The sequence below is a fragment of the Macrotis lagotis genome, chromosome 4 (assembly GCF_037893015.1).
Source record: "Macrotis lagotis isolate mMagLag1 chromosome 4, bilby.v1.9.chrom.fasta, whole genome shotgun sequence".
Taxonomy (NCBI): domain Eukaryota; kingdom Metazoa; phylum Chordata; class Mammalia; order Peramelemorphia; family Peramelidae; genus Macrotis; species Macrotis lagotis.
The window spans coordinates 171,882,628-171,895,681 of record NC_133661.1 but is presented as its reverse complement, the minus strand read 5'-3'; the positions used below and the strand labels follow the sequence as shown (position 1 = coordinate 171,895,681).

At 33.8% G+C, this 13,054-nt stretch overlaps 1 protein-coding gene and 1 long non-coding RNA gene across 2 annotated transcripts in view; one reads left to right on the top strand and one right to left on the bottom strand.

Moving 5' to 3' along the window:
* LOC141521777 (uncharacterized) overlaps positions 1-10,440 on the top strand; it is a 44,799-nt gene extending 34,359 nt beyond the window's left edge. Inside the window, exon 2 of the long non-coding RNA XR_012478059.1 lies at positions 10,291-10,440. This is a non-coding gene — a long non-coding RNA (uncharacterized LOC141521777). The remainder of the gene's footprint in view (positions 1-10,290) is intronic.
* The window catches only part of MYO5C (myosin VC), a 137,464-nt gene continuing 126,645 nt past the window's right edge, over positions 2,236-13,054 (bottom strand). Inside the window, exons 39-41 of the mRNA XM_074234664.1 lie at positions 11,043-11,217; positions 10,505-10,585; positions 2,236-3,849 (exon numbers count right to left, since the gene is read on the bottom strand). Of these exons, the coding sequence (XP_074090765.1) occupies positions 3,697-3,849; positions 10,505-10,585; positions 11,043-11,217 (409 nt within the window). The 3' untranslated portion in view covers positions 2,236-3,696. The remainder of the gene's footprint in view (positions 3,850-10,504; positions 10,586-11,042; positions 11,218-13,054) is intronic.

Below are 13,054 nucleotides of genomic sequence, written 5' to 3'. Positions count from 1 at the left end.
GAAAATATAGTACATGGTAGTGGGGAAATAAGAAAGGAGGGTGTTGCTATCAGCAATGGCAACGTTGGAAAAATATGGAAGTAACTTTTGTGATGGACTTATAAAGAATGTGATCCACCCATGACAGAGTTGTTGGTGTTGGAGCAAAAGACTGAAGCACATTTTGTTATTATTTGGGGGAGGGTGTAGGGCAAATGGGGCTGGGTGGCCTGCCTGGGGTCGCATAGCAGGGTGATTTTTGGGTGCCTGGGGCCAGATTTGGACCCAGGTGCTCCTGGCTCAAGGGCCAATGCTCTGTCTGCCACCCAGCCGCCCCTGCTATTTTTACTATTTTATTTTATTTTGGGTCTTTTTTTTTTCTTCTTTTTGGTTTTTTGCAGAGCAGTGGGGATCGGGTGGCTTGCATGTCACATGGCTGGGTGATTATTGGGTTTATGAGGCTGGATATGGACTTGGGCGCTCGTGGCTCCAGGGCTGGTGCTTCGTCCACTGCACCACCTGGCCATACCTACAATTATTACTATTTTTTTTAATTTTAATTTTTTTCTCTCCCCTTTACTTTTTTCACCCAAGCAAGTCTATCTATATTCATGGGGGAGGGGTATTTTGTTTACTTGTAAACAAGAATATTTTATTAATGTAAAAAAAAAACATTTGTACAAAATGAGAATAAAAAAAACTAAAAAAAAAAAAGAAAAGAAAATGTTAAGAGATGGGACTTGAATTTAGGCTTCCTGATTCCAAAATTGAGTGCTTAATCCACCATAAAGCACTACTTCATTTAAATTAAGAGAAATATAAGAGTGAATTCTTTGTTGTTGTTGGAGTAGATGGCCATATCCTTGATGTCTTTGTGTAGGGAATTCCCTCCAATGATATAGATTGAGAGTTCACCTGAAATTTATAGTCTTCAATTGTTTGGGTCATTGAAAAATCAATTGTTTGGGTCATTGAAAAATCAAGTGATTTGCCTAGTGTCACACAGCCAGTAGGTAACAGAAGCAAGACTTGAATATTAGTCTTCCTGACTCCAAGGCTAACAACCTATCTCCATTCTGACAGTGTACATCTAGACATTTTATTGTTCAGTCATTTCAGTATTCTATTTGGGGTTTTCTTGGTAAAATATTCTTCTACAGTTCATTTTACAGATAAAGAAACTGAGACAAGCAGGGTTAAGTGACTTCCCCAGGGTCATAAATTTGTGTCTGAGGTCAGATTTGAACTCAGGTCTTCCTGACTCCAGGTACCCTGTGAGAATGTGATCAATATAGGGATTGGATGGGGCTTAGTGTTAGAGAGATCTACTTCTATCCTCAATTCAGTATTTTCTCTCTCCTCTCCTCTACCTCCAACTCCTAGGATTGTCAGAAAAGGAAACAAAAAGTATTTCCAAAATAAACATGAGGATCCATTTAATACCCATGGGATAGTTTTAGCCATCACTTAACCCTCTGCCAGGGTTAAATAATTGACTGAAACATATGCTCAACCTACTTTATCTTATTAATCAGTATAGGTGGCACTTAATCCCTATACCAAGGAAGTGACAGATATTTGCTCATCAAGCACTCTCTCTTTCTCTCCATTAATTACAACAATAATAATTATTATTAAAATCAATGTCTAATTGGGAATTAATATCCTAAAACACTCATCTTCAAAAGATTGTGGGTATTCAAGTCATTTCCCAATCATCTCCTACTATGTCACCTATACTTCTGGTTGTCATTCCTTCCTGTTTTCCCTTCTAAAGAAACCTTGGACTCTGCCCTTTAGGGAGCTAGGGGTCAGAAAGAGGATTTGCTTCATTTTGTCCAGATCCAGAACTCCACCAGAATAAATTCCCAGATATCTTTCTTCATAATCATAGGTTCCTTTAATGTGTTGTTAATAAATGATCTATCAGTGAATAAACAAAAGTTTGTGGGGGTGAGTTGGGTCAGTAATTAATGAGTCAGTAATTTATTTTAATATACAAATTTAGAATCATAACCATATTTCAGTCATTGAAGCTTCTGATTCATGCTACCCATGATTTTGTATAATATGGGGTAGCTTGGTTGAATCAAGGTCCATTTTGTCATAATATGAACCAAATTAGTTGCATCTCTCTTCCAACTTTACGTATGATACATGTATTACAGAGAAGCCTGCATTTTGAAACAAAAAAAATCTGAAGTTTAAACACTTAAAAAGAAAGTAAAATTTCCTTTTAATTAGTGATAAACTGGCAAAATTTATTTGGCAAAATATTTTATTGATGAAAATTGAACAGTTACAACTTTCATTCTTTCATATACAATATTTAAATTAGCTGAAATAAATTCATCATTTATAAAATAACAGAGATTATTCCTTAAACTGTGGCATAGTCACATTCAGTTTAGATTCCAAAATACAATACAAGAAATGTAAAATATACATTTAAAATATAAAATCATGATTATCATCTATGAATCTGTAAGAACAATGAATAAAGAATGACCTAAACCTGAGTGACAAAGTAGAGGGTTGGAGTCAGAGGTGGTCAGTTATTGGACAGTGATTAATTCCTTATGATACTTTGCTTACTAAGGAGAAATAAGATTGGGAGGGGGGGGGAAAATCCCAGTTCCCACCTCATTGGGCAAATTTGTTGGCCCTCCTGCAGAGGAATGAATGGAGCAAATTTCTTTTCAATTGTTTTCTTCATAAAGTCCTTCATAAATATTTTATGTATTATTTTAATATTTTAAATATTTTATTTTATTTATTTTTTAAATTTATTTTTATTAAAGATATTGAGTTTTACATTTTCCCCCAATGTTGCTTCCCTCCCCCTCCCCCCCACGGAAAGCACTCTGTCAGTCTTTACTTTAATATTTTAAATATTTTAAAGTATTTTTTAACAAAAATAATTCATATTTTTTTTTGATTCAAAGTCTTGGACTTATTTAAAGGGAATGTATTTTAATGGAAAAAGTGACAAAAGCATAAATTAAAATTGATGTAATTTAAAAAACATTCTTTTACATGAGACGATGATAAATTGAGACTTGTCTCAACTTAATAATACAAGAAATAGAATTGTGTATTAGTAATCATATCAATATAGTGATGTATATATTATATAATTATATGTCAGTGGAAGACTCAAAAATATAGTAATAGCAGATTCATTGTATTTTGCTACTTTAGCTAATGTATGTATGAGAATTGGGAACAGAGGGAGTCACAATGGCAAAAACTGTTATTCTTCAAGGCCAATCAACCTAAAGTCCTTGTTCTACTCTCTATTGGGGAAAGAACTTTTAGAACTTTGACTTTCAATTCAGTAATCTAGGAAAACTTTGTAGACAGACCCCCAGATCTCTTTTCCCACATTATAAAAACTGTATCTGTCCAAATTTTGATCCAGAAGGAAAATGAAATAAAAAGAAAATGCCCTGGGAATTTCAGTCAAGATAAGCAAAGATTTCAAAAGCCTCATCCACAGATCGACAGGTCTGGAAGAAATCTGGTACAGAGTCAACAATTGTGAGAGAAGGCTTTGCTAACAAGAAATATGATGAAATGGTACCAATTTTGGAAGAAGACCCTATTCTAGTTTTCAAATCATATTCCAAAGTATAAAATATACCAATTGATAAAGTGATTCCCAAATGCTGAAACTTCACTTAACTTTTGAGAAAAAAGTTCTATTTCTTTCTTCTTTCATATCCTTGTGAGAAACCCCAGTTTGAAGCTGCTGGGGATTTCTATCATTTCCAGAGCATGTGGAGAAGGGATAAAGGGAAATGTGACTTGAAAGAGATATTTGGTATCCAACATCAGCTGGCCTGTATCCTCTCGGCTATTCAGCAGAGCCTGAAATGAGAGCCAAAGGAAAGAGAGTAATATCAATTCTTTGCTGGATATTTAAAATTTCCAAAGGGAATACACAAATACATTTATTTCCAATACTTCCTGCTTTAATTTCATTATTTTTGATCTGCTGGATACTCTTAAGTCTAGGCTTTCATTCCTCAGGGGACTGATTATACTGGTTTCTAACTTCTCACTATTAATGACAGCTTATATTTTTAGATTTATTAGTTTCTGCTAGAGGTTTTAGTAAGGCACTTAACAGTTTGCAAAATACTTTTTTTCACATAATTCTCCTATAAGTAGTATAATAATTAACATCCCCATTTTACAGAGTAGGTAACTGACAAAGTTAAGTGATTGCTCAAGGTTCTGTAGCTGCTGAATCATGGAGCTCAAGCCCAAGTCTATTGACTCTGAGTCTTTCTACAAGATATAGTTCTACAAGTTATAGTTACTTGAACCAAATATGAAAAGACCTCAAATATTTTAAATTATATTGAGTTAATCTCTCTTGCTATGCATTCTCCTCAAATAATTGGCAAAATCCTCCCCAATTCATTTAAATCCTTTCCAATTTGTTTAGAAAATCCTTACTTAAAAGATTCAACTTTAGACTCAGTAATCACTAAATATGATGAAGCCTCAAAAGGCAGACTTTTTTTTTTAATGCATTCAAATTCTTTGGATGGACACAAGAGAAAAAAAAACTACAGGTAGGCATTTTCTCTCCCTTTCTTTCCCCTCTTCACCCTTAGAACTGAAATAACTTCAACTTCCTTTAGTACTTGGAAGGTTCCTCTTGTTTTTCCCCCAACTCAGGTTTCAACTTTGGATCTGAGGCGTTTCTTAATAAAAGCATCTTCAATACAATTCTAGAAGCAGATAGAAAGACAGGGAGGATATACCCGTTTCCCACAATATTGATCTTTTCTGATAGGGCTTCTTATTTTGGAAGTTTTTCCATTTCACTGTAGCTTGGAAACTGTATATTTGGTTAGGTGACATGTATTTAAAATGTTATTAAATTTTTACAGATCAATCAATATTCTTTCCAGGTTATTGTGGGCAACAGTTCAGTCTTTGATAATGTTCCAGTATGATTGGTTGTCAAGTTCTTTTGGATATTTTGAAGTTGATATTTGTAGCATGAGAGGTTGTTGTCTGCCAGTCAATGAAAGATAGTAAACTTCTGAAATATATAACTCCAGCCACCAATCTAAATGTCATTACCATGGCTTAACTGAAACTTATCAAGAATTGCATTCAGAATTTAATATTTATTTATGACTACAATGTAACCCCCTGTGGGTATAATGATAAAATGTAATAATGCCATATAAATGGTCTTTGAGGGCTGCATGTTGACCATGGGTGAACATCCTTGTATTATTCTCATATTTATTGGAAAAGAATAGGACCTTTGCATGTGCTTATTTTACTTTTTAGAAAGATTTCTCTATATTAAAAAATTTCCTATGCCTATATTTTGTATAAGTATAGGCATATGCCATTTTGTATAGGCATAACTGACTATTGCACTTTGTCAAAGATTTACGCATCAATTGAGATAATCATGTGGTTTTTTTAGATGTTTTTGGTTTTTAATATGATTAATTACATTGTTTTCCTAATGCTGAAACCTCCTTGCATCCCTGGTACAAATCCAACTTGGTATTAATAAATGATTGCTTGTATAAATCATTATAGTCATAGAATTTTGTCTAAAATTTTTGAATTGATGTTCATGAGTGATATTGATCTATAGTTTTTCTTCTATTTTATACTTTTTTGGTTTAAGATTAAGGACTATATTTGTCTCAAAAGAATTCTGGTAGGGTTCTCTCAGTTTTTGAAATAAATTTATTATAGTATAGTTACTAATTTCTGTGGGGGTTTTTGGGTGAGGCAATTGGGGTTAAGTGACTTGTCACATAGCTAGTGTCATGTCTAAGGCAGATTTGAACTCAAGTCCTTCTGACTTCAGAGCCAGTGCTCTATCCAACTGTACCACCTAGCTGCCTCAGCTAATTGTTTTTTTAAAAGTTTGACAGAATTCTCATGTGAATCTTTCAGGACCAAGAGTATGTCTGTCTGTCTCTCCCTCCCTCTATCTCTTTCAGAGTTCCTTTACATTTTCTTTCTTGTTTTCTGAGATTGGATTATTTCAGATTTCAGTTTGATTATTTTTATATTTTTGAAAATATTCCTCTATTATTTTGTATTCTTGGTTTTGTTAACACAATATCTATGCATAATAGGTTCTGATTATTCTTTTTGTTTTGCTTTTGTTATCCTTGTTATTTTGATTTTCTGTCATTTTAGTCAAATGGGATAAAAGTTTATTAATTTTTTCATCTGTGCTTTTTTTTGTTTCTGATTTAGATTCAACTTATCAATCCTCTCTATTTTGATTTTGCTAACATATTTTTCCCCCTTAAGGAATTCTTTAGCTGCATCTCAGAGATTTGGGGTATGTTGTTTAATCATAATTTTCTTCTCATATTGTTTCTATGATTTGTTTTTTGACCCTCTAGTTATTTAGGATTTCAGTTGCTAAGTCTCCATTTAGGTCTGTGTCTTTTGTTTGTGTGGTCCTTGAACCACTGACTATTTTTATTGTACTATAGTTTGTAAAAGATATATTTACTCTTTCTGACTTTTTTTACATTAACATCCCTATATAACATCCCATTCATGGGTCTTTTTTTTTGGTAAGAATTTCATTTTGTAGGGGCGGCTAGGTGGCGCAGTGGATAGAGCATCGGCCTTGGAATCAGGAGTACCTGAGTTCAAATCAGGCCTCAGACACTTAATAATTACCTAGCTGTGTGGCCTTGGGTAAGCCACTTAACCCCATTGCTTTGCAAAAACCTTAAAAAAAAAAAAGAAAAAAAAAGAATTTCATTTTGTGCTTAATAAAGTATGTTATTTTTCTGTCTCACTTAGATGATGCCATAAATATTTTAGCACTGGTTTCTTCAGCAGTTTTATTCAGTTCCATATTTTCTCTTTGTTAAATTTATCCAAAATAGAGAATTAAAATATCCAGTCTCTTCAGCTAATGTTTTTCTTTATGAATTTGGATACTAATGCATTAGAGCATATAAATTTAATATTGATATTGTTTTGTTGAATATGATTCCTTTCAGAATAATGTAATTTCTATTTTAAAATTTAATTTCTTTTTTGTTACATTTTAAATTCCAAATTGTCTCCATTCCCCCGTCTTTACCCCAATTAGAAAAGGTCATCATTTGATTTATAAATATATGTAAAAACATACTACATGCATTTTTTATTTTTCAAATTTTTCTCTGGAGGTGGATAGCATCTTCCTCCATAGGTCTTTTAAAGTTGATTTGAATATTTTTAGTATTTAAAATAATTTGATTGTTCACATTATTCTTCAAACAATATTGCTGTTACTGTATATGATGTTCAACTTGATTGTGCTCATTTAACTTTTCATTATTTCATGCAAGTCTTTCCATATTTTTCTAAAATCAACCAGCTCATCATTTCTTATAGCACAGTAATATTCCATCACAATCATATAGCACAACTTGTTTAGCTATTCCCCAAATGCTGGGAATATTCTCCAAGTTCTCTGCCACTACAAAGAGAGTTTCTATAAATATTTTTGATTATATAAGTTCATCTCTTTTTTCTCTGATAACCTTGGGAAACAAGGCCACACAGCTAGATAATTATTAAATGTCTGAGGCCGAATTTGAACTCAGGTACTCCTGACTCCAGGGCTGGTGCTCTATCCACTGTGCCACTTAGTTGCTCCTCCACTGTGCCACCTAGCTGCCCCTCCAGTAGTTTTGATAATTACTTTCAAATCCTCTTTCTTTATATTTTTTTCATTTTTTGATATGCTTGATCTTTTGTTCTTCCAAATAAATTTTATTTTTCTAGCTCAATAAAATATTTTTGGTAGTTTAATTGGGATAGTATTGAATAAGAAAATAAAATTGTCATTTTTTAATTATATTGGCTCTACCCATCCATGAACAACTAATATTTCTCTAATTATTTAAATGATTTTATTTGTATAAAAAGTGTTTTATAATTATGCTCATGAAATTCTTATGTTTGTCTGGGCAGATATGTTCTCAGATATTTTATACAGTCTACAGTTATTTTAAAAGGGATATATCTTTCCTTACAGAGTTTTGTTGGATATATATAGAAATGCTGATGATTTATATAGAAGAAAATTTAGTTTCTTTTTTTTTATGTTCCGAATATTTGGTTTTGCTTTGTCTGACTATATAATTGCAACTCTTGTTTTTCTGAATTCACTTGTGGAATAGGAAATTTTTTTTCCAACTCCTCATTTTTATGTTTATGTCTGCTTTTAAAATGGGATTCTGTGGGATACTGGTATCTTATTCCATCTGAGACTTTTTTCATTTTATTAGATTGTTTAATCCATTTGTTTGTAAATCATTAAAGTGAGATTTAGCTGTTCATCCCTGGAGTTATGATTTTTTTTCCCTCTCTTTCATTGTAAACACAGGAGTGTGTCTCTTATTTGTTTTAGCTTAACTTTTTTCTTTTTTTTTGGTTTTTGCAAGGCAGTGGGCTTAAGTGACTTGGCCAAAGTCACACAGCTAGGTAATTATTAGGTGTCTGAAGCCAAATTTAAACTCGGGTCCTCCTGACTCCAGAGCTGGTGCCCTATCTACTGTGCCACCTAGCTGCCCCTTAGCTTAACTTTTGAAAAAAATCGTCTCTATTTGTAGTGGCTCTGTTTCCTTGAACTTTAAGCACCCCACTACTCCCCTTACCTGGTCTGAGAGTTTTGCTTATTAGTTTCTTTTTCTTTCTGTCAGTTGAATTTTTAATTTTTCTTCTCACCCTTTTCAATTTGCTTTGTTCATTAGTTTTAAATTTTTACTTTCCATACTTTTTCTAAAAAGAATTTCCCCTCTCCCTAATTCTCCATTATTTACCTTCCATTTCTGTTGATTCTTTTCCATTATACTTATTTAGTCCTTATTTATTCTCTGTATTTGTAATTAAACTAAACTTTTGAGGTCCCTATTTTGGGTTTTCTCTTCTAAACAACTTCTGTTATTATTCTGTTATAGAATTATAATTATAGAGGCTGGCCCTCTGGTACCTATTTTTACTGTTATTTCTTTTTTTCTGGTACTATTTTTTCCTATTGTGTTTCACTCTTGCAAGAAATATCAATTCCTGCAGGTGCTAGAGAGGATGTTGCCCTAGTGCAGGATTATTGCTATGTGCTTGATCATTCAGTTTATTGTTAACCCTTGCCTCATAGAAATCTATTTCCCCTTTTCTTGAGGTAGGATGTGTGGTCTTCCTAAGATCCAGATCTCTACAGATCATTCCCATTCTTCCTTTATAGAGTATTATACTTTTCCCATAGGAACATACATATATGGTAACCCATTCCACTATTGAAAAAAAGATCAGCCTTCGTCTCCTTGAGCCTTCTTCCTTTCTTCCCCCTTTTATTATGCACCTTTCTATAATTTTGTCTCACTAAAAAATATTGATTCATTTGTAGGCAGAGTACTTGAGAACTAGTTCATGATGTTTCAGACCTGTTTTTCCACTATTACTTCCTATTTGACTTCTGCTTTCACCTGTGTCTTATGAACATTTTTTTTAAAAAAAAAAGAAGTCTTAATGGTTTCTCTAATGTTATGTTGTTTGCCTTGGTTGCTGTATAGGTTTATTCTTTCTGTGTTTTTGTTGTCTGAGGTGTTTGAGAAACACTTCATCTCTTCAGCTATGATTTTATTTCTAAGTATATTTTGAATGCCTATTTATTAATGAACATCCATTTTTTTTCTCCCCATTAGGCTCAGATTTGCAGGATAGTTTACCTTAGGATGCAGTCATTGACATTCAGAATACATTATTCCGTTCCCTCCTGCATTTTCTAGTGGGTGCAGAATAGTCTTGGTTTTATTTGAATTTCATTTCCTTTATATTTGGAGGTCTTTCTTCTAGTCCCTTGTAAACTGTTATTTCCCAATGGAATTATTGAATTTAACCATTAAGTGTCTTGTAGCTTGCAACCTCAGGTTGGTCAATTTGTCTACTTTTTCTAGAAGTTCTTTTGATTTGGCATTTTGTTTTCCATGTCCAGAAATTCTGGGTTGTTTTCTTGCATTATGGTGTTGAGATTTTTTTTTGATATGTTCTAGGCATGAATTTACATTCTAATACTTTAACTATCAAAAAGCCCTAGTTCTTTTATCCATCTCTACAATAGTCTATAAACATTAAGTATAAAAGAAAAATAGCAGGATGTCAACTTGACCCAGGATCATTTCTTTCTGAACCCATCAGAAGAGATGGGAACATGAATAGTTCACATCTATATAGTGCTTCACCCATATTAATCTCATTTTATCTTTATGACAACCCAATGCTATTCCTTTTTTTTTTTTACAGATTAAGAAACTGGAATTTGGGAGATTATTTGCCCAGGATTACAAAATTGAAGAGTATGAGAACTCAAATAATCTAGATGTTCCTTATTTCAAGGCTATTCTTTCTAATATCCAACACTGGGGAATAAAGACTTTTAAAATATTGTTTAAATTAGTTTTCTTTGAGTTCATTTTAATAAGTAATATTTTTTTTAAAAGTTACTTATAAACCTTACCTGTACTTTGCGGACAAAGGATGGAGTCACTCTCTTCTCAAAGTCATCTATAGGTGTGTATGAATTAAGTATCTTTATAATCTGAAAACATCATACAAAATGGTGGCTTGTAAGTCACATTAGATTCTTTTTTTTAAACAATATAGTTCAACAAGATGTTGCTGTTTGATCCCCAGTTCATGTTCCAAAAAATAAATAAATAAATAAATTTTTGGAGGGAACAGATAGAAATTCAGCCAATATAGGAATTCTCCTATAGGAAGGGAGAATCTGGCTAAGCTGATGGCCTTGGGTATAATATGGGAACACAGTTAACAGTGCTGAAGGGGGTTGCAGCTAGGTGGCACAGTGAATAGAGCACCAGCCTTGGAGTCAGGAGTACCTGGGTTCAAATCTGACCTCAGACACTTAATAATTTCCAAGTTATGTGGCCTTGGGCAAGCCACTTAACCCAATTGTCTTGAAAAATCTAAAAAAACAAAACAAATCAAAAAAAATTAAAAAACCAGTGCTGAAGGAAAGGAATTAGTCTGGTTACCTGTACAGCAGATAGTGAAGTACAGCGATCAAATATTTCTTTGGCATCAGTATCTGTGCTCTTTTTGACCTGGAGCAACCAGGCAGCCTGAGAAAGGGGTTCTAGGGTTTCTTTAGCTGTACTGTTCTGCAAATTCTTATCTTTAAGCCATTCTTCCAAGTAGCTGATGTTGCACCTGCAGGAAAAATAGAAGTGAGCATAATTTTGGCATGTTTTATTTTTTTTTTTTAGGTTTTTTTGCAAGGCAAATGGGGCTAAGTGGCTTGCCCAAGGCCACACAGCTAGGTAATTATTAAGTGTCTGAGATCGGATTTGAACCCAGGTACTCCTGACTCCAAGGCCGGTGCTCTATCCACTGCGCCACCTAGCCTCCCCCCTGCATGTTTTATTTTTTGCAAGCCTTTTGAAAAAGTCAGTCATATCAGCATGTACTGGTTATGAGTCAGGGATCACTAGGGGCATGTCATAGTTCACATGAGAGCCTCATGACCAAAGTAGGGAAGGAGCATGGGAGAACCTAAGGGATTGGGAAATATTTTTAAGGGGGGAGGAATGGTTGTCAATTTTGGTAAGGCAGAGGAAGAAAAAAAAAGAAAATTATATATGAAATAAAAAAAAATTCATCTATTGACCATAAGAGTGGACCAAAAAGAATGGACTGAGGATAAGAGTTCCCTCACTCAGATATTTGCTAGTTAATTATGTGATCACAATTAAGTTATTTAACCTTTCAGAGCCTCAGTTTCCTGATCTATAAAATAAGAATTATAGCACTTTCACACTCTCATCTCACAGGATTATGAGCAGAGAACAGTGCAAATCTTAAAACTGTAAAGTATAAACATCATTCCTCCTGCTCCATTCCCCCCATTTAAGGTTTTGAGGGGGTTTTTGCAAGGCAAATGGGGTTAAGTGGCTTGCCCAAGGCCACACAGCTAGGTAATTATTAAGTGTCTAAGACCGGGTTTGAACCCAGGTACTCATGACTCCAAGGCCAGTGCTTTATCCACTATGCCACCTAGCCACCCCCCATTTAAGGTTTTTGATCCATTCAACTTTCAACTCTGTTCTGGAGTTAAACTGTTTTCATTGATAAGTTAGTGTAAATTCCTTCAATCCATTAAATTACACTTCATATTTAGGCACCCTGAGCATCTTGCCAAGGTGTCTTTGTACTTTCTATTTCTAAAATTTGGACTTATTTCACAGAATCATAGGTTAGAACTCAGAGGGGCCTTAAAAAGAATTTATATTAACTATCCTATTAAAATTAATATTATCTATTAATAACTGTTAATTATTTTAAGTCAATCACCAAGTATTTATTAAATGCCTACTATATGTATACAAAAGAAGTTTGCACTGAGGGGCAGCTAAGTGGCACAGTGGATAGAGTACTGCTCTGGAGTCAGGAGTACCCGAGTTCAAATCCAGCATCAGACACTTAATACTTATTTAGCTATGTGACCTTGGGCAAGGTACTTAACCCCATTGCCTTGCCAAAAAACAAAAATGAAGTTGACACTGATTCTTTTTGTAACTTGGGATAAATCATCTACCTTCACTGTTCCTTGTTGTCTCTAGCTACAAAATGAAGATTACAGTGCCAATCCTATGTATCTTATGGGAATCATGAGTAAGAACGATTGCTTGAAAAGAATGATTGCTTAAAAAAGCTTTTAACTCCTTAGAGAAGAAGGCTATATAAAAGTTTTATCTTTGATTTTTTCTTCTATTTAGATGGAGTTTTGTGACTGTTAGGATCAGAAATTCTTTGAGTCTTGCAAGTTCAGTTGGATCTGGAGTCGTGTAAGCTTATCTCTGTCATTAAACCTCAACACATCAAGTAGGAAGATCCATCAGTGGACTGAGAGTTTATTAGAACTATGACCTATTCAGATCTTTGGGTTCACTTAAACAAAGATTGGATCATATTGGAGCACTATAGGGCATCTGCTTGGTAGTTCTGGGGGAAAGTAAACAGCAATAGTCTGTCACCTGTGAAAAGTGGG